We start from the raw sequence: 21,437 nt of genomic DNA on the forward strand, positions 1-21,437 counted from the left end.
CTTTGGGTGGTATGGACATTTTAATGATGTTGATTCTACCAATCCATGAACATGATATGTTCACTTTTGTTTATCTCTTCCTCCATCTCTTTACTCATTGTCCTGTAGTTTTCAGAGTACAGGTCTTTTATTTCCTTAGTTAAGTTTATTCCTAGGTATCTTATTTTATTTATTTATTTTTTTTTTGTACAATAGTAAATGGGGTTTTTTTTTTAGTTTCACTTTCTGTCAGTTCATTATTAGTGTATAAAAAGGCCATAGATTTCTGGGTGTTAATTTTGTATCCTGTTACATTGCTGAATTGATTTATTAGGTCTAGTAGTTTTTTTGATGGAGTCTTTGGGGTTTTCTATGTATAGTATCATGTCATCTGCAAATAAGGACAGTTTTACTTTTTTTTTTTTTTTTAATTTGGATGCCTTTTATTTCTTCTTCTTATCTAATTACTATGGCTAGCACTTCCAGTACTATATAGAACAGGAGTGGTGAAAGTGGGCATCCCTGTCTTGATCCCATTATTAGAGGAAATGAGTTTAGTTTTTGCCCACTGAGTATGATGTTGGCTGTAAGTTTGTCATATAAGTCTTTTATTATGTTGAAGTATGATTCCTCTATTCCCACATTATTGAGAGTTTTTATCAGAAAAGGGTGTTGGATTTTGTCAAATGCCTTTTTTGCATCAATTGATATAATTATGTGATTTTTGTCTCTCAATTTGTTTATGTGATGTATCATGTTTATTGATTTGTGGATTTCATACCAGCCTTGCATCCCTGGAAAAAATCTCACTTGGTCATGATGTATCAACTTTCTAATGCCATGCTTGATCCAATTTGCTAGAATTTTGTTGAGGATTTTTGCATCTATGCTCATCAGGGATATTGGCTTGTAATTCTTTTCCTTTGGAATTACGGTAATGCTGGCTTCATAGAAAGAGTTTGGAAGTGTGCCTTCCTCTTGAATTCTTTTAAAATAATATAAGAAGGAGAGGTTTCAGTTATTCTTTGAATGTTTGGTAAAACTCCCCTGTGAAGCCATCTGACCCTGGGCTTTCATTTGCTGGAAGTTTTTAGATGACTGCTTCAATTTCCTCCTTAGTTATCACTCTGTTGAGATTTTTTTTTATTCTTCTTGGTTGAGTTTTGGAAGATTGTATTTTTCTAGGAATATGTCAATTTCCTCTACGTTGTTTAATTTGTTGGAATAGAGTTGCTCAAAGTATTTTTTTTTTTTTTTTTACAATCCTTTATATTTCTGTGGGGTCTGTTGTTATTTTTTCTCTTTCATTTCTGATTTCGTTTATTTGGGTCCTCTCTGCTTCTTGGTGAGACTGGCTAGAGTTTCATCATCTTTTTTTTTTTTTTTTAATATATATTTTATTGATTTCTTTTTTGCCCCCCTCCCTCCCTCCCACACATCCCCTCCCTCCCCAGAGTTTTGTGTCCATCATCATCTTGTTTATCCTTTCAAAGAGCCAGCTCTTGGTTTCACTGATCTTTTTTTTTTCTCTCTTTTTTTTTTTTTCTGGTCTCTATGTCATTTATTTCTGCTCTGATCTTTATTATCTCCTTACTTCTGCTCACTCTGTGCCTTTCTTGTTGCTTTCTTTCTAATTTTTTAAGTTGTAGAGGTAAATAATTTGCTACCAGCTTTTCTTCTTTTTTGAGGTAGTAATGCTATGAACTTCCCCCTAAATGCTATGTAATGCTATGAACTTCCCCCTAAAGACTGTTTGCACTGTATTCCATAGGTTTTGGATTGCTGTGTTTTCATTGTCATTCATTTCCAGGATGTTTCTAATTTCTTCTTTAATCTCTTTGGTAAAAAGAAATATTCTTAATGTCAGCTACTAGTGCAAGGATTTGATCTTATAGGATACATTACAAGGGTAGGAAATATTAATATCAATTAAAAATGGCTCAGGAAAATGTCAGACTTAATTTAGAAACAAGGTTAATTCAAAAAAGAGAGGTGACTTCACTTCTAGCCAAATCCAAATTTTTTCTTTTCTTGGCAACTATAAGCACTCATGATCACTTGCCCTTTCTCTTATTATTCACAGTGCTACCAGGCAGCCCTAGAACTTTCACCTGACAACCTGATGTAAATGAGGAGACTCATCTGAGAGAGGGCAAATTTAAGATGCACATAAATCAGTCTACTAACTGACTTTCTCTTGTGTCAGGCTTTGTGCTATGTAATTTATCTTAATGATGTCATTTAATTTCTTCAATCCTGCAAGATAGTAATTATTACCTGCATCTCACAGTTGAGCAAGCTAAGGCTGAAAGTGGTTAAGTGATTGGTCCAAGGTTAAAAGGCAAAACTGGGTTTAAAAACTGCTCTTGATTATCACATTGCCATCATTGAATCTCTTTGGGACTCAGAATTCTGAAAATAAAACTATGGAATATAGGGAGATTGATTCCCCACATTCATGCTGAAAAGTAGAAATGTTTATATTTTTTAATTGATTTTAGATAGGAAAGGAAGAGAAGAGAGATATAGAAATAACAATAATGAGACAGAATCATTGATCGCTGCCTCCTATATGCCCTTTATTGGGAATCAAGCCTGCAACCCAGGCATGTGCCCAGACCAGAATTGAACTGTGACCTCCTGGTTCATAGGTTCTGCTCACCCACTGAGAAATGACGGCTCGGCAGTAGAAATTCTTTAAGTCTAATAATAAATGAACAAGAGGTGAGGAGAGCTTTCTTCTGTGTTTTCCGCAGTCATTCCACTGTGCTTTGATTTGTATATTCTTTAGTTACTTTTTTATTTTATTCATTCATTCATTCATTTATTTACTTATTTATTTTGGTTAATCCTCACCTGAGAATATTTTTTCCATTGATTAGAGAGTGGAAGGGAGGGGGAGAAACACACAGAGAGAGAAAAACACTGATGTGAGAGAGACACATTGATTTCTATGCACTTTAGTATCTTATTGGGGCTCAACTGTACAAATGCAGGAGTGCCTCCCATCTCTTGGGGGAATGCTGGGAAGGCCTCTCTGTCCTATTAAGGCATTTCAGAATTGCAAGAGGGTTAGTGAAGGCTAAGGTTCAATAGCACAGGCTTACTAGTGTACAATTTGGTCAGAGGAATACCTGATTAAAAGACTACTTTTGAAAAAAAAAAAAAAAAGAGAGTGCTAAACAAACTCTAAGAAAGTAGTTACCTCAGGTGTGGGAAGGAGACAGGACAGCTGAGACTACACAAGAATATTTACATAAGTTACCATCAGGGTGCTGGTTCTCGAGTTGGCTGATGGATTCATAGGTGTTCACAGACAAATAAAAGAGAGCCACTTTGTGACTTTAAAAATCAGGATGAGAGGAAAGGAAACAAAATACAAGAAAAAAAGACAAGGAAAGGGAAGGCTCTGGTACCTGAAAAACTTGGATTCAAATACTAGTTCTGTCACTTACTGTCTATGATTAGACCACAACTTCATTATTTATAAAACTAGAGGCCCGGTGCACAAAATTTGTGCACTCAAGGGGAGGTCCCTTAGCCCAGCCTGTACCCTCTCAGAGTCCAGGAACCCTGGGGGGATGTCCAACTGACTAAGCCATCAGTAGGACATCCTTAGCTCAGCAGCAGAGGCAGGAGAGGCTCCCACTACGGCCGCTGGTCTCGCCATCCATGAGCCCAGCTTCTGGCTGAGTGTTACTCCCCTTGTGAGGAAGTGCACTGACCACCAGGGGACAGCTCCTGCGTTGAGCATCTGCCCCCTGGTGATCAGTGCATGTCATAACAATCAATTGTTCCACCATTCAGTCGATTTGCATATTAACCTTTTATGCCTGTGGGATCAGGCCAAAAACTGGCTCTCCAACATACCCCGAGGGGTCCCAGATTGTGAGCGAGTCAAGGGACCCCACTGGTGCACAGTTGAGGCCAGGGAGGGATGAGGGGGGTTGGCCAGCTAGGGAGGGACTAAGGGAGAGCTCAAGGGCATGTCTGGCCTGTCTCGCTCAGTCTTAATCTGCCAGACCCTAGCAACAAGCTAACCTACTGTTAGAGTGTCTGCCCTCTGGTGGTCAGTGCATGTCATAGTGAGTGGTTGAGTGGCCTTAGCATGATTAGCATATTACACTTTGATTGGTTGAACAGATGACCAGACAACTGGACATTTTGCATATTAGGCTTTTATTATATAGGATGAAAAATTATATTAGATTAAACAATATGAAATTAGCAATATTTGATTTTATTTATTTTTTGTCTACAATCTACTTCTCAGGTTGTTGTAAAGACAAAAATGAGGAAAAGTCCAGACCTAACAAGCATTAAAAGCTCAATAAATGTTGCGTGTTATTTTTCTCTTCATTTCTTACAAATGTGTCAATATTTCTTCACATGAAGCTACTTCTCTTTTCTCTCATAACTGCCTTCCTACCTCTATCATAAGTGATGAAGAGCATCAACCTGTGAACCAAAGGGTCCTAGGTTCGATTCTGGGCAAGGGCACATACCTTGGTTGCAGGCTCCTTGGGTCCTGGTCCTGGTCAGAGGCAATCAATTGATGTGTTTCTCTCATGTTGATGTTTCTCTGTCTTTCCCTCTCTCTTCCATTCTCCCTATAAATCAATGGAAAAATATCCTGGGGTGAGGATTAAAATAATAATAATGATGATGATGATGATGATGATGATGATGATAAATAATAAATAATAATAATAATAATGATAAAAGTTTTTTTTAAAAGTGATGAAAAATTTTGAAGTTGTAAATTATATATAATTTTTGGATTCTTATTAAAACTAGATACTTTATTAAAAATACTGTGGGCCCAGTGCATGAATTCCTGCACCTTGAAAGGAACTGTGGGCTGCAAGGCTGCAGAGGGCACAGGGGCTGGTCTTAGCTCATCCTCTGTACCCCCGCCCAACGCCTCCCACTGCTGCCCCCGTCCCCTGTCTGCTGGCAGTCCTGCTCCCACTGCCACTGCTCTCAGGTGCTGACAGCAAAGACCCCACTCACACCTGCTGATAATGCAGAGCGATTGGGACCGTTGCCAGCAGCGGGTGCAAACAGGACTGGCACCGTCAGTGGGTACAAGCAGCGGCTGTTGCCCCAATTGCCCCTCAGGAGCAGGGGGAGATGGAGAAGCCCTCAGGGGCAGTCGGGGCTTGCAGCCACTGCTCGCACCTGCTGACCTGCTGACAGTACTGAGCAATTGGGGCCAGTGCCAGCAGCAGGGGTAAGTGGCAGGCAGGACCATGGCATGTAGGAGCAAAGAATTTTCAGTAACCACCAGAGGCTTGCCATAATGACAGCAACTGGCACCCCACCTTGGTCTGGTTTCCCTGCTCACCTGCTCCACCATCCCATCACGACCAACACCCGCCAAGATCCACACATGCCTCCTGGTGGTCAGTGCATGTCATAGCAACTGGTTGTTCGGTTATTCAGCTGTTTGGTCTATTACCATATTAGCCTTTTATTATATAGGATAACAACTCCCAAAGGGAAAAAATAAAAAATATCACACACACACACACACACACACACACACACACACACACAGAGATATAATGGTATATACTTATATGCTTGTTCTTTCTTTAGCTGACTTTCATGTCCCAAATATAACTGAGCTTGGAAACCCAGCTACAAACATCAAAAGAATAATTTGTTCAACCTCTGGAGGTTTTCCAAAGCCTCACCTCTCCTGGTTGGAAAAGGGAAAAGAATTAAATGCCATCAGCACAACAGTTTTCCAAGACCTTCAAACTGAGCTCTACACTATTAGCAGTGAACTGGACTTCAATGTGACAAACAACCACAACTTCACATGTCTGGTCAAGTATGGAAACTTAACAGTATCACAGATCTTCAACTGGCAAAAATGTAAGTCACGTCCTGGGAAGTTTCTACTGTGGAGAATCTAAAAGGAAAATAACTCAGCCCGATACAGTTTAGAATTGTGCATATCGACTTGGACTCTATTTTAGACGAGCAAATAAAATGAAATAAAACATGATTGTGACATATTAGGGTCACTCACTGTACAAGGTATGACTATGTTAATAGATTAATTTTCTTTTCTTTTTTTTTTTAATGATTTTTAAAATATATATATTTTATTGATTTTGTACAGAGAGGAAGGGAGAGAGATAGAGAGTTAGAAACATCTATGAGAAAGAGTCATCGATCAGCTGCCTCTTGCACACCCCCCACCGGGGATATGCCCGCAACCAAGGTACATGCCCTTGACCAGAATCGAACCCGGGACCCTTCAGTCCCCAAGCCGACGCTCTATCCATTGAGCCAAACCAGTCCCGGCTAATTTTATTTTCTTTAATAAACATTCTAAAATTTAGAGTCCATGTAAGTGCTATTCATCAAATAGTCATCTTAGGAAGTTATTACGACAATGTTGTTGTGCTTGAAAGCACTAACATTTGTCCTTCTTAGAAACTGCCCTCAGGTCTTTGGCAGTTTCTTTTTGGGCATAGCCTTTCCTTGGTCCCATGGCGTCAGTCATTGTCTTTTGTGGGTGACAGTGTGTTTAAAGAACTATGGGTTCATTCAGAACCAAGTCTAGCGAAGGATGAATAAAAACAACCATGGACAATGCCTGAAAAAATACGTCTTTTTTGAGCAAATATCATGACCAGATACGTTAAAAATGGTAAACTTAGAGAATTTTCTTTTCTCAAGAAATGAAATCATCTGAAAATATAAAATGGAAAAGGTTGGGTTTATATAAATTTATGCATGACAAACCCATAATGGGCTGTTACAAGAGAACCCAGATACTCGAGATGCATGTCTTACTTGTATGCCTGATTATATAGAGAAACAACAGGCCTCTTTCTCACCTCCCAGCCCCACTCCTAACAATGTGTTCTGTGGCTCCATAGTAAGAAACAACACACTGAGTTTACTATACAGTGGCATATAAGTGTAGAGTATAGTATATAATGTATAGTGTGTCTTACGAGTTCCTCTTGTCTTAACTGTAGTAGAGAAGATATTTTAGATAATCTCATAGTTCATTCTAATGAATGATTTACTCTAGATCTTTCTGTCTTGAGATGGATTCTTTATTTTCCTCAATAAGATAATGAGATAAAATTTGCCAGGGAAAAATAGTTCAAATATATAACATTTTGATGATTTTATTTATAGTCCAAAATCCTCTCTCTCAGTCATCTTTATGTATTCTCAAAAATGTGTAAAAATTAATTTGAATTATATAGTAAATATTATCTGTTAATTCAGCATTACTTTTCACTTAATTTATCATTATTTAATCAATTTTCGATTATGACTGAGGTGGGAAGTAATAACAAATCAGTAATAGCAGTTTCAGTCATATTTTATTTTGGACATTATTTACTTTTGAAATATGGGTATATATGATATTCTAGGTCAGAGGTTGGAAAAATTTTTCAGAAAAGGGCCAGATAGAAAATACTTTATTTTTATAGGTCATATGGTCTCTTGCAACAGCTCAAATCTGCTATTATAGAATGAGAGCAACCATAGACAAAACGTAAGTGAAGAACATTGCTATGTTCCAACAAAAATTGTATTTTTAAAAATAGGTGGTAGGCCATACTTGGCCTGTGCATGGTAGTTTGATAATTTATAGGAAATAGAATGTAGCCCTTCAATAAAAAGGTGGAGCTATATTTAAAGATGATATTATTAGACAACCAGCTTTATCATATTTTCCCTAATAGGCCTTTTCTCAATTCTTTCTTCATGCTAAAGAGGAGGAGAATCCTATTTCAGTCTAATTCAAAAATATGAGTTCTTTGCCCTATTTGGTCTACATTCACTATGATTAATGAAGAGATGATTAAGTGTATGTGTTTATTCATTCCTTTATTCAATCATTAGGTAGTTACCACATCGCAAGCATTTTGCTAGATACTAGTGTTATTTCTATGGTAAGAGAGCTTTAGTGTATAAACACTTCAAACCTTGTTGACTGAAGGCATCACTTAGAGTCAAAGCAAATAATGCATTTGTGTGTGACCAAGGACTGACTGCATAACCCAGGCCTGCAGGGGAAGGCAGTTAGAAGTGACTGGGCTGGCAGAGGAGGGCAGTTTGGGGGTGACCAGGCCAGCAGGGGAGAGCAATTAGGGGCAATCGGGCCATCAAGGGAGCAGTTAGATGTTGATCAGGCTGGTAGGAGTGTGGTTAGGGGGTGATCAGGCTGGCAGGCAGAAGCAGTTAGGGGCAATCAGGCAGGCAGGAAGGTGAGCAGTTAGGAGCCAGCAGTCCTAGATTGTGAGAGGGATGTCCAAATGCCCTTGAGGGGTCCCTGATTGGAGAGAGTGCAGGCTGTGCTGAGGGACCACACCCCTGTGCACAAATTTTGTGCATCAGGCCTCTAGTATAATATACAGATTTAGAAATCATTTATTGTTTCAAACTTTGGGTGTGGATGAGATCACACAGGAGGACTGGGGTCAGTGGCAAAAGAATGGGACAACAAATGGAACCATGGGGAAACAATAAAATTTAAAGGACAAAAAGAGGAAGAAGAACCTTAAAAATAAAAATAAAAAAATTGAGTCACAACCAGAAGAAACAGAAAAATGTGGTGTCATGGAAGTCCAAGGTGGAAAACATTTCAATTTTTGAAATTTATCCACAAAGCTTGGTAATCAGAAATATGAGAAACAATAAGTTAGTGTTTAATATTTATTGTAAGCTACTCCAGAAAAACCTGAAGAGGATGAGCTATGAATATTCCTTTTCATTGTGTTCCTGCCCTTTCTCCAGATGTTGTTGCTAACTATTGCCCCAAGGGGTTGAAAAATAAAAGCTGCTCCTGAGCAGGAGGGACAGAGCAGCACCATATACACCGTTCTACCCACCCCATCCCCCACCTACATCCTTTCTTGTGTCCCTGGGTTCCCTCTGTTCCCTGTGTTCTGCATCAGATAGCCAGGATGATCCTACCTATTAATAATACCAAGCCACATCCACTCTCAGTTCTTTGCTGAGCCTCTTCTACCATTCCAGAAACTCTCTAGGCAGTATGTGAAAACTGTGTATCTGAAAATGAATGCAGAATGAAATCTTTAGTTGGTGACTAAGAGGTGTGTGTGTGTGTGTGTGTGTGTGTGTGTGTGTGTGTGTGTGTGTTAAGAGAGATGCTAAGAGAAAGGGAACAAGCATAACAGAGCTGGATAAGGATAAGTAAGATACATCTAGAACACAACATCAACTGATTATTAGTAATACATAGCAATATCAGCTATAAAAATGAGATACAAAGACAAGGGTGGCTTTTAAAGTATTGTCTTAGAGTTCCTTTTATGCTAGCTTAATTCAGTAAGTACAAAAGTTCAAAATTTACTTTTATTTTTCACGTTCAATATCTGACATCTGGATATCAGCTGCCCACAAGTATATATCTGATTTGTGAGTTATCAAAGAAGATGCTATCAGCTGAGTAATGGAGAGCTGTCCAGGCAAAGAAGTGAAAAATACTCTTTACAGTTCTGTCAAAATAAGAGGCATACAATGGGTATCAAGCAATTGGAAACACATTAGAACTAACACTATTCTTTTTTCCTCCACAGCTCAGCCAGCACCCTTTCCTTTTAATCAGTCCTGGCTCTGGATCTTAATCCCAGTTGGGATTTTTGTGATCTTTGTTATTGCAGTATTTTATTGGCAGCTGTGCAACAGTAAGTGCTATCCTACTATCATCCTGTAAGCCAAGCTCTATTAGTACGGTTTAGCATCTCTCTGAGATTTTAAGCTATTCTCATTTTGGGAAAGTCTATGGAAATTTCAGTGTCTCCTTTCCATGGCTCAGCAAGTTCTGTTCACTCACTAGACAGACATTTCTTGAACACCTACTATGTGCCTGGCACTCTACCAGGCAATGGAGTTAAGGAGATAAGAAGTCACTGTCCTCAAGACACTAAAGTCTAATTTAGTCCTTTCATTCCCCCTCCCCCCCAACTTTAAAATATTTTCTTGGAGACACTGAGGCTTGCTAACTAAATGAAAACATTTCTGATGTAATGTGATATTCTAATTTTCGATTCAGAATTTGAGAAAAGTCATAAATGACAAGATTGGGGGACAGGAATCATTTTCTTGGATAAGGGTAAGATGCACTAACTGAGTTTGGAAACTATAATACATAGCCACGAGTGATTTTACCAATTCTCAATTCTACAGAATACATTTTTGGATGGAAGATTAGGAGTGGTTGAGGAAAAAAGATACATCTAGGATATTTTCCCCTAAAAGTTTAAAAGTTTGACCTTACATTTATACTTCCTTTAATCTCTAATTAAATGAACTGCTAGGCCAGAGTTAAGGCCAAGTTTGCCATGAAGGAGTATCAGCCTTTCTTAGAGGAGAAATAATGTACATTGAGGGGGAAAATGGGGAGAGAAATCTACTGATTTTCTCAACCTTCAACACAAAAATGTCAAAGGTCAGAGAAAACCAGAGATTCTTTGTTATGAACAACTCAACTTATGGGTAGGATAAGAAAGGTCTGGTGGCTCAAGGATGTTTCTAATACAGACTACCCAGTCTTATCCCTCTAGTTCAGGTTTCCCATCCTCAGTACTATGGACATTCGGAACTGAATAATTATTTGTTTTAGGATGCTATTCTGTGCATTGTAGCACGTTTATCAGCATCCCTAGCTATACTCCCTTCATATCAATAGCACCCCTTGCCCCAGTAGTGACAATCAAAAATGTCTCCAAGCATTGCAAATGGCCCCTGTTGGGAAGGAGGTGGAAATCACCCCAGTTCTTAGCCAATCTGAAGGTTTGCTGAAATATATGGGCATTTTAAGGGAAACTCACCTAACTGAATTATTATTTTTATTATTTTTTGTGTTTATCTTCAAGGACCTGCTGCAAGATGTAGAGAGAGAAGAAGGAATAGGGAGAGTATCGAAATGAAAACAAGCTCCTTTATCGTCTAAGGATTTAGAGAAGCATCAGGCTGAACAGGAAATGTGAAGGTAGCTCCCTTTAGCTCTTCTCTACCATAGTGGGACATATGAGATCATGGGCATCAGGAGGCACAGGGTTTTCTTCCTCTCAGTAGCAAATTTAAGATCTTCTACTTATTACCCCATCTTCTCAAAAACCTCTTTCAGATTACTCTAAACAAATGACTGGTATCTCTCTCTTCTTTCCCTGAAATTTCCTTCTTATAACCTCCTTTGCTGTTCTATTCTGCCATCTTGAAATGTTCCTCTCTTGCCAGCCAATTCAATGTTTTTTTCATTATATACAAAACACTAAGTTCATTTTGAAGTAATATTCCGGATCTAACTCCTTATTCTAATCATCTCGTTTTCTATGTTTCCCTTAGTACTGATGGACATAGATTCATGTCATTTGAGTCACTCTATACTAACTCAGCAGCACCATCATTGATCTCTCTGCCTTTTAGTAACAGAGTCATTCTACTGATCCAACCACAGAGCCAAATTTCATAAAGAATTATTTCTCATCAGGTTGGTGTGGCTCAGTGGTTGAGCATCGACCTATGAACCAGGAGGTCATGGTTCGATTCCCAGTCTGGGCAGGTGTCCGGGTTGTGGACTCAATCCCCAGTAGGGGGCATTCAGGAGACAGCTGATCGACGATTCTCTTTTATCATTGAAAACATACCAACGTTCGCATCATGGGGGTGCTGGAAGGAGAAGAGAGGGAACAAGAAATGGAAAATCTACTTGAAAAAATAATGACAGAAAACTTCCTTAACTTTTTGAAGGAAGTTCACTTATAAGACCAGGAAATACATAGAGTCCTTAACAAGATGAATCCAAAGAGGCCCGCACCAAGATATGTCATAATTAAAATGCTAAAGGTTAAAGAGAAAGAGAGAATCTTAACTAGTTAGCTGCCATGCATCAAAATGGAAACCATCCCCACATGCCACGATATTTTGAATTTAATTTAAAAAAATCATCTGACTCTGGAGTTGAATATAAGACGTCATCTTCCTTTTCTTCGAGGCACTTGGTTAGATTATTTCTTCATCCGATGCCATTTCTGGGGACTGAACCTTATTTACACAATATAATATGCTTCAACTATAAATTCAATAATAAAATAATGATAATTTTCAATTCTACAGAAATATCAACAAAAGCAAATACAAAATAAAAATAAACCACCGACACAAAAAGCCTCAAAAACACTAAATTTTGTTGATGCTCCAAAGACCAAAACTGTAAAGAAATAATGAAAATGCATACTATATTTACCATTTTAGGTGTGAAATTCATGATAACACAAACAAATCTCAAGTGTCATAATGAACCAAAAAAAAAATCTCAGTGTCACAGTGTTTATCTCTCGCACATCTAAGGATTAAAAGCAACAAGAGAAAAAGAAACCAAGATGGCGGCATAGGGTAGACACCCGAATGCAGCCTACCATAACAAATTTGAATTTAGAACTGAAAAACAGGGGAGGCATTGCCCTGAAGCGCCAGACGGCTGGCTGAGAGGAGGCTCTGCCATCTGGGAAGGAGAGAGAAGGCACGCTGAACCTCAGGAACTGTGAAGGTTCAGAGAACTGTGTGCGCGAAAAGGCGCTGGCTTAATCCCGGTGCAGAGAGGAAGGGCCAGATGAGATTGCTGCTGGTTTACTCCCTGCATGCAGAGAGGGCAGGCCGGGCTGAGTTCGCTACTGGCTTACTCCTGGCGCGAAGAGGGCGAACAGCTAACGCGGCTGGCTTTCTTGTCCGAGAGGAAAACAGAATTACCCTATTGCTCTGATAAATGGCCCCAGACAGGGAGAGGCCAGACTGTCAGGCAGTGGGCAAAGATCTCTTGGAGGTGTGTGAAGCCAGAGGCCATTACTGCGGGACTTGGGGAGGAGCCGAAGGGAAAACAAAGTTTGTCTGCACCAACCCGAGACTCCGCCCTACCTGTGGCTGAGCACAGAAGCTCTCCCAGAGGCTGGCTTTCTCTAAGGAGGGACTTGCAGGAATCCAAAGCTTGTCTGCGCCTTTACCAAAGAGGTGCGTGCGCGCCTGCAACCAATATTCCAAAACTCTCCACGAACAGGACTTTTCTAAGGCAAGACTGACAGGGAACCAAAGATTGTGTGCGCCACCCCGAGACCCCGCCCTATTCAAGCAGTGTACAGAAACCCTCCTAGCTGAGACACTGCTGATCCTCACAGCCAATTGGCTTGGAGATCAACGCTTCCCAGTGATACTAACAATAAGCAAGGCTTAACAACAAGACTGCACACACAGCCCACAAAGGGCTACACCAAGACTGTCCACTGCAGGTAACTGGGAAGGCTGTGCTACTGGGCTCTACCAGAACACCTAGCACACAAAGCTATTCCATCAAATCAGGGAAACAACTAAAATGCAGACAAGAAGAAGGACACAAAGGAGATGGAGGAAAAGAAAAGATTGGACATTGAGTTCAAAACTACAGTTATAAGGTTATTCAACAATATCCTAAAAAAGGCCGATAAAATAAATGAGACCTATGAGGATATGAAAAGGGAGCAACTAGAAATAATAAGGGATCAACAAGAAATGAAGAAAACATTGTCTGAAATAAAAAATATTATACAAAGTCCTAAAAACAGACTGGAAGATCACAAGAATCAAGACAAAGATTTAGAACACAAAGAGCCAGAGGACACTCCTCTGCAGAAGGGAGAAGATAAGAGAATCCAGAAAGTTGAAGATAGTGTAAGAAACCTCTGGGACAATTTCAAGCGAACCAACATCAGAATTATGGGGATTCCAGAAGAGAGAGAGCAAGATACCGAAAGAGTACTAGAAGAAATAGTGACAGAAAACTTCCCCCACCTGGGGAAAGAAATAGACTTACAAGTCCAGGAAGCCCGCAGAACCCCAAACAAAAGGAATCCAAGGAGGACCACACCAAGACATATCATAATTAAAATTCCAAGAGCAAAAGACAAAGAGAGAATATTAAAAGCAGCAAGAGAAAAGCAGGTAGTGACCTATAAAGGAGCATCCATAAGATTGTCAGCTGATTTCTCAACAGAAACCATGCAGGCCAGACGGGAATGGCAAGAAATATTCAAGGTGATGAATAACAAGAACCTACAGCCAAAAATAATCTACCCAGCAAAGCTATCACTCAGAATCAAAGGACAGATAAAGAGCTTCACAAATAAAAAAAAGCTAAAAGAGTTCCTCACCACCAAACCAGAATTATATGAATTGCTGAAGGAGGTTATTTAGGAAGAGGAAGAAGATAAAGATAAAAATTATGATCAACAAATACGTAGCTATCAACAATTGAATCTAAAAACCAAGGGAATTTAACAATCTGATGAACAATATTAACTGGTGAATATAATAGAATCAGAGGTATGGAAGGGGAGTGGACTGACGATTCTCAGGGAAAAGGGGAGTGGGGGTGCGGGAAGAGACTGAACAAAAACTGTGCACCTATGGATGAGGACAATGGGGGATGGAGAAAGGACAGAGGGTGGGGTGGGAACCTGGTGAAGGGGAGCAGTTGAGGGGGGGAAGAGGATCACATTTGTAATAATCTGAACAATAAAGATTTATTTAAAAAAAATAAAAAAAGTAAAAGCAACAAGAGAAAATAAATATAAATAAATAAATAAATAAATAAATAAATACAGCAAGAGAAAGACAATTGGTTACCTATAAGGGAGTTCTCTATGACCGTTAGCTGATTTCTCAACAGAAGGGACACACTCAGGGGGCAGACTAAGTGAGCACCAAAGCCTCATTGAAACATAAGCATGTCTCCAGCATAGCAGTTCTTCCATTATAGACACAGCGAGTACTCATAGCCAATTGTCCTGGAGGTCAGTTCCTCCCAGTGACACCAAGAACAATCAAGACTTAACTACAACAAGGCTGTACACACAGTCCACAAAGGGGTGCACCAAGAGTGTCCACCTCAGGTAACTGGGAGGCTGACCCACTGGGCCATATAGGACACCTAGCACACAAAGCCACCCTACCAACTCAGGGAAGCAGTGAAAATGCAGAGACAAAGAAACGGATCATAAGCAAAAGAAATGGAGGAAAACAAACAACTGAATATAGAGTTCAAAACCATGGTTATAAGGTTTTTCAAGAATTTCCTAGAAAAGGCTGATAAATTTAATGAGACCCTCGAGGATATGAAAAAGGACCAACTAGAAATTTAACATACACTGACTGAAATAAAAAATATTATACAGAGACCCAACAGCAGACAAGAAGAATGCAAGAATCAAGTCAAAGATTTGAAATACAAAGAAGCAAAAAACACTCAACTGGGAAAGAAAAAAGAATCCAAAAATATGAAGATAGTGTAAGGAGCCTCTGAGACAACTTCAAGCATACCAACATCAGAATTATGGGGGTTCCAGAAGAAGAGAGAGAGCAAGATACTGAAAATCTATTTGAAGAAATAATAACCAAAAACTTCCCCACCTGATGAAAGAAATAGACTCACAAGTCCAGGAAGCACACAGAATCCCAAACAAAAGGAATCCAAAGAGGATCACACCAAGACATCATAATTAAAATATCAAGAGCAAAAGACAAAGAGAGAATCTTAAAAGCAGCAAGAGAAAAACAGTTAATTACCTACAAGGTATTACTCATATGATTGTCAGCTGATTTCTCGACAGAAATCAGAAAGGGAGTGGACTGACAATTCTCAGGGGGGAAAGGGTGTGGGGGTTCAGGAAGAGACTGGAAGAAATTGTACACCTATAGATGAGGACAGTGGGAGGGAGGTAAGGGCAGAGTGTGGTGTGGGAACCGGATGGAGGGGAACTATGGGGGGGGGGGAGAAACACATGTAATAATCTGAACAATAAAGATGTATTAAATTTTTTTTAATAACAGAAACAGATTTATGAATACAGAGAACATGTTGCCAGTTGCCAGATGGAAGCAGAGGAGAGAGGATGGGTGAAAAAGGTGTAGGGATTTGGAAGAACAAATTGGTTGTTACAGAATAGTCATGGAAATGTAAAGGACAGGACAGGGAATATAGTAAAAAATATTCTAATAACTATATATGGTGTCAAATGGATATATTTATTGAGATGATCACTTAATAAGTTATGTAATGTCTAATCACTGGGATATACATCTGAAACTAATATAATGTATGCCAACTGTAATTGAAAAATAAAAATGATAACACAGTATACAGATGACGTCTTATAGAATGCAGACCTTAAACCTACATAATTTTATTAACTGATGTAATCCAAAAAAAAGTCTACTTATTTATTTTTTTAGTGATTTTTAAAAAATATGTTTTTATTGGCTTCAGAGAGAGAAAGGTGAGAGATAGAATCATCAATGATGAGAGAGAATCATCAACCAAATGTCTACTACATGCCCCCTATTGGGGATCAAGCCCACAACCTGGGCGTGTGCTCTGGCAGGGAATCAATTCTCTTGATTCATGGGTCAATGCTCAACCACTGAGCCACACCTAATAAATTCAATTTAAAAAAGGGAAAGGAACCAAAACCAGTTTGGCTCAGTGAATAGAGCATTGGTCTATGGACTGAAAGGTCCCAGGTTCGATTCAATCAACACACACACACACACACACACACACACACACACACACATATATATATATATATATATATATATATATATATATTTTTTTTTTTTTTTTTTTTTTAAAGGAACTCAAAACTGGTTTGGCTCAGTGGATAGAGAATCGGCCTGCAGACTGAAAGGTCCCGGGTTCAATTCCAGTCAAGGGCATGTACTTTGGTTGCAGGCACATCCTCAGTAGGGGGTGTGCAAGGAGGCAGCTGATCGATGATTCTCTCTCATTGATGTTTCTAACTCTCTATCCCTCTCTGTAAAAAATCAATAAAATATATATATTCTTTAAAAAAAAAAAGAAAAGGAAAAGGAATCTTATCTAATAAAAGGGTAATATGCAAATTAACCATCACTCTGTGACAAAATGTCAGCTCCTATAGCCACAGAAATGGAAGCATCAGTTGGAGCCACGGAGCCAAGCCTCTTGCATGCCCAGGCCGGCTACTAGGGGAGACATGCAGGGAGTGCAGTGGGGAGACATGTGGGGAGTGAGCAAGGTTCCCTGTCTGAGGGTTCCAAATCCGCCATTGGTTCCTTTCGCTGATGATTCCCCTCCTCGCAGGTGCCGTCTCCACAAAAGCCATTCCGTGCAAATATGTCATGTCCTAATGGATGAATCCTAAACCAAATGAGTGTCACATCTGGACAACCTAACTCCCTTTAGAAAAAGACCTGGGAAGAGGGATTTAGGAATCACGAAGCCATCGTGACCTGCTTGGTATCTAGAACTGCTGTCAAATACAGGCTGTCTGAGACTCTCCCGAACACCACCTGAGCTAAACCTGAGAACCAAGATAATTTCAAGGCCCAAAGTTGACGGGGGTAAGAGGGTAAGCAAGCAGAACAGCCAACTCGACCAAAGCCGCAGGAGCCTAAGGATATGTCCTGGCCACCGACGCCCTCCCACAGACGTGTGGGAGGCGTGTACGTGCAGAATTTAAGGCCACAGGCAGGAGGGAAAGTCGAAGCATGCCTAAGGATTTTTTGTACATGACCCACAGTCCAGAAGCAGCGTTAGAATCAAGAAGCAAAGTTTTATCTCAGCACTGGGGTTTTAAAAGTATCTAAAAATAGCAGTTCCATCACTGAAATCCACTGCCGTGTTTGCTGCCCATGGGAGGTGTGCAGAGAACTTTCGGGCAGCCCTATAACCTCCAGGGTGACAATGGCTCAGTAGAGGGAGAGACTGCAGCACTTCCTGCGTCCAAAGAGCTAGTGCCACAAACCTTGGCCTATCTGGAAGTTCAGTGCTGCTGGAAGTTGCTGACAGCCTTCTCCAGCAGGTGGAGAAAGGCTGAGAGAGGAGAGGCTGGTATGATGGCTCCAATGGAACAAATCCTGTCGTTTCTGTTACCTAGCCTCTGCACCCTCCAGGACAGCCTCAGTACCAGTGCAGAGGTGGCTTTGAAGAGGGTGGAGGTGAGCAGATGGTTTCTGACTTTAGATACCCAGTGAAACTCCTGTCAAGAACCTTTCTAGGGCTGGCAGGAAAACTCAGTAATGAGGGAAGAAGAATGTCTCAAAACGAAGAGGTTGGGGTTTTTTTGGTTTGCTTGTTTTTTGTTTGTTTTTTTGTTCTCATCAGCAAAATGTGAATATTACCTAAACCACAGACTTTGCGAGAATTAATTGAACTAAAATTGTGTAACAGCCAGGCTGAAGTGGATAGGTTGGTTGAGCATGAGCGTGGTCCTGTGCACGGAAAGGTTGCAGGTTTGATTCCAGCTCAGGGAACATACCTGGCACATACCTGGGTTTCAAGTTGGATCCCTGGTCAAGGCTCCTAAGGAAGGCAATTGAAGGGATGTTTCTTACACTGATGTTTCTCTCTCTCTAGGCCTCGCCCACTCTAAAAGTCAATGGGAAAATGAATTAATGTCGTATCTATAAATGTGGATAATCTAAAAAGAGAAAAAGAAGTGGGGGGCGGGGCCTAACAGGTTTGGCTCAGTGGATAGAGCATCGGCCTGCAGGCTGAAGGGTCCCAGGTTCAATTCTGGTCAAGGGCATGTCCCTTGGTTGTGGGCACATCTCCAGTTGGGCTGTGCAGGAGGCAGCTGATCAATGTTTCTCTCTCATTGATGTTTCTCTCTATTCCTTTCCCTTCCTCTCTGTGAAAAAAATCAATAATATGTACTTAGAAGAAGAAAAAAACCATGGTAAAAGAGGTTGAATATACACTGTATAATTTAAAGCATGTAAAATAATATAACTTCTTAGGGGGATATATGTTATCTATACTAATAAAAGGATAATATGTTAATTAGACCAGACATCTTTTGGACATCCATTCTGACGTCCTTCTGCACAAAGCCATGGTGGTGGGGGCCAAGGCTGAGGCCATTAGGGGCAATCAGGCCTGCAGGAGAAGGCACTTAGGGGCGACCAAGTCAGCCGGGGAGCAGTTAGGCATTGATCAGGCTGGCAGGGGAGTGGTTAGGGGGTGATCAGGCTGGCAGGCAGGCAAGTGGTTGGGAGCCAGCAGTCCTGGATTGTGAGAGGGATGTTTGACTGCCTGCAGGATCGGGCCTAAACCGGCAGTCAGATATCCCCTGAGTGGTCCCAGATTGGAGAGGGTTCAGGTTGGGCCGAGGGAGACCCCCTCCCCTATGCACGAATTTCATGCACCAGGCCTCTAGTTAAAAAAATAAAAGATGATTCCTGGCCAGTGTGGCTCACTTGGTTGGGTGTCATCCCATGAACCTAAAGTTTGCTGACTGATTCCTGGTTGTGGGCTCAAACCCCAGTTAGGGGGCATACAGTAGATAGCCAATGGATGTTTTGCTCTCACATTGATGTTTCACTCTTTCTCTCCTCCCTTCTTCTCTCTCTAGAAATCAATTTTAAAAAATAGATGAAATACCTGAGACATATAACAGGTTATATTTTACAAAAACATTTTATTTTAGTCTTATAAAAATCTCTACAAGCATGATCTTTCTATCTCCACTTTATGGGAGAGAAACACAAGAATCTTAGAGGTGAAATAATTTGCTAACGTCAGACAGAAGAGTAGCAAAACCAGAACTCAAACTGGACATCAGGCTCAGATTTCTTTCACACAGCAGCCTGTACATACTTTCCCCACAGTAATCTCTCAGTTTCTTATCCTGTTTTCATTTCAACAACTTCTTCACTTCTCACTCCTTTCTAGGAAGCCTCCTCCCACCAAGATGATTGTTACTGACAAGGGTCTTGGCCCTGACTGGGTCTGCCTATGGCCAGCTGGTAGTGTGTGGGTTCCTGACTTCATGCAGAAAAAACTTCACAATAGGAGTTCAGGTGAATTTTAGAGGACATTTATTAAAGCTGGGGACAGTGAAACAAGGAAGGGCCTGGCATAGCAGGAGAGGGAGTAGGTGGGAAAATGAGTCTAGATTGGGCTGCTATAGCTCAATAAGAAGTCAGAGAAAAGAGGGCCTTGGGAATAGGAACTACTGCTGCCCTATTTCTTTAAAAAAAAAAATGACATTGGTATTTTGATGGAGATTGCATTTAATCTGTATATTACTTTGGGTAATATGCACATATTCACTATGTTGATTCTTTGAATGCATGAACATGAAATATCTTTCCATTTCATTGGGTCTTTTTCAATCTCTTTTAATGCCTTGTAGTTTTCAGTATATAGGTCCTTCACATTCTTTGTTAAATTTATTTCTAGGTATTTTAATCTTTTGCTTGCTGCTGCAAAATAATTCTTTTTTCATTTCTTTTTCTGAAGTTTTGTTGTTAGTATATAGGAAAGCAGTGGATTTTTGTACATTGATTTTGTACCCTGTAACTTTACTGTATTTATTGTTTCTAATAGTTTCTTTGGTGAAGTCTTTAGGGTTTTCTATATACAGAATCATAACAATCTGGCCATTCAGTTTTTTATATATATATATGTAAAATTATATATAAATTTACATATATATAAAAAATTTATGTATATGTAAATTTTTTAAAGTGGGCAGAGGACCTGAAAACACTTCTCTCTCAAGAGGACATACAAACAGCCAATAGATATATGAAAAGATGTTCAACCTCACCAATTAGAGAAATGCAAATCAAAACTACAATGAGATACCACTTCACATCAGTTAGTGTGGTCACTATCAATAAGACAAGCAATAACAAGTGTTGGAGGGATTGTGGAGAAAAGGGAACCCTTATTCACTGCTTGTAGGGATGTAGACTGGTACAAATACTACACAAAGCAATCTGGTGATTCCTTAAAAAATTAAGAATAGACCCAACAACCCATCTCCTGGGTATATACTGGAAGTGGAAAACATGCATCCACAAAGATATATCCATCCCCATGTTCATTGCAGCATTATTCACAATGGCCAAGACATGGAAACAACCAAAGTGTCCCACAGCAGAGAACTGGATAAGAAAATGTGGTACATATACACTAGAGAACACTACTCAGCCATAAGAAAGGATGAAAAATTGCCATTTGCAACAACATGTATGGACCTTGAGAATATTATGCTAAGTGAAATAAGTCAATCAGAAAAAGCTAAGAAGCATATGATTTTATTCATATGTAGGACATAAAACTGAAATTTGTGAACACAAACAGCAGTGTGGTGATTGCCAGAGAGAATGAAATGAGGGGTGAAGGAGGTCCTAATATATGGTGATGGGAGAAGACTTGACTTTGGATGGTGGGCACACAGTATAATATACAGATCTTATAATGTAGAAACCCACCCCTGAAACCTATATGATCATATTAACCAATGCCACCCAATAAATTTAATAAGAAAAGAAAATCCTATATAATAAAAGCCTAATATGCTAAGTGACTGGTCAGCCATTCAACCAAAGTATAATATGCTAATGATATCCTAAGGCTGTTCAACTGCTCA

At 39.8% G+C, this 21,437-nt stretch overlaps 1 protein-coding gene across 1 annotated transcript in view; it reads left to right on the forward strand.

Annotated features, from left to right (window-relative positions):
- CD80 (CD80 molecule) overlaps nt 1-21,437 on the forward strand; it is a 50,096-nt gene that overhangs the window by 19,105 nt on the left and 9,554 nt on the right. The window contains exons 4-6 of the mRNA XM_036447466.2: nt 5,581-5,862; nt 9,564-9,671; nt 10,863-10,978. Of these exons, the coding sequence (XP_036303359.1) occupies nt 5,581-5,862; nt 9,564-9,671; nt 10,863-10,939 (467 nt within the window). The 3' untranslated portion in view covers nt 10,940-10,978. The remainder of the gene's footprint in view (nt 1-5,580; nt 5,863-9,563; nt 9,672-10,862; nt 10,979-21,437) is intronic.

This window comes from Pipistrellus kuhlii, unplaced genomic scaffold, assembly GCF_014108245.1.
Source record: "Pipistrellus kuhlii isolate mPipKuh1 unplaced genomic scaffold, mPipKuh1.p scaffold_m20_p_2, whole genome shotgun sequence".
Classification (NCBI taxonomy): Eukaryota; Metazoa; Chordata; class Mammalia; order Chiroptera; family Vespertilionidae; genus Pipistrellus; species Pipistrellus kuhlii.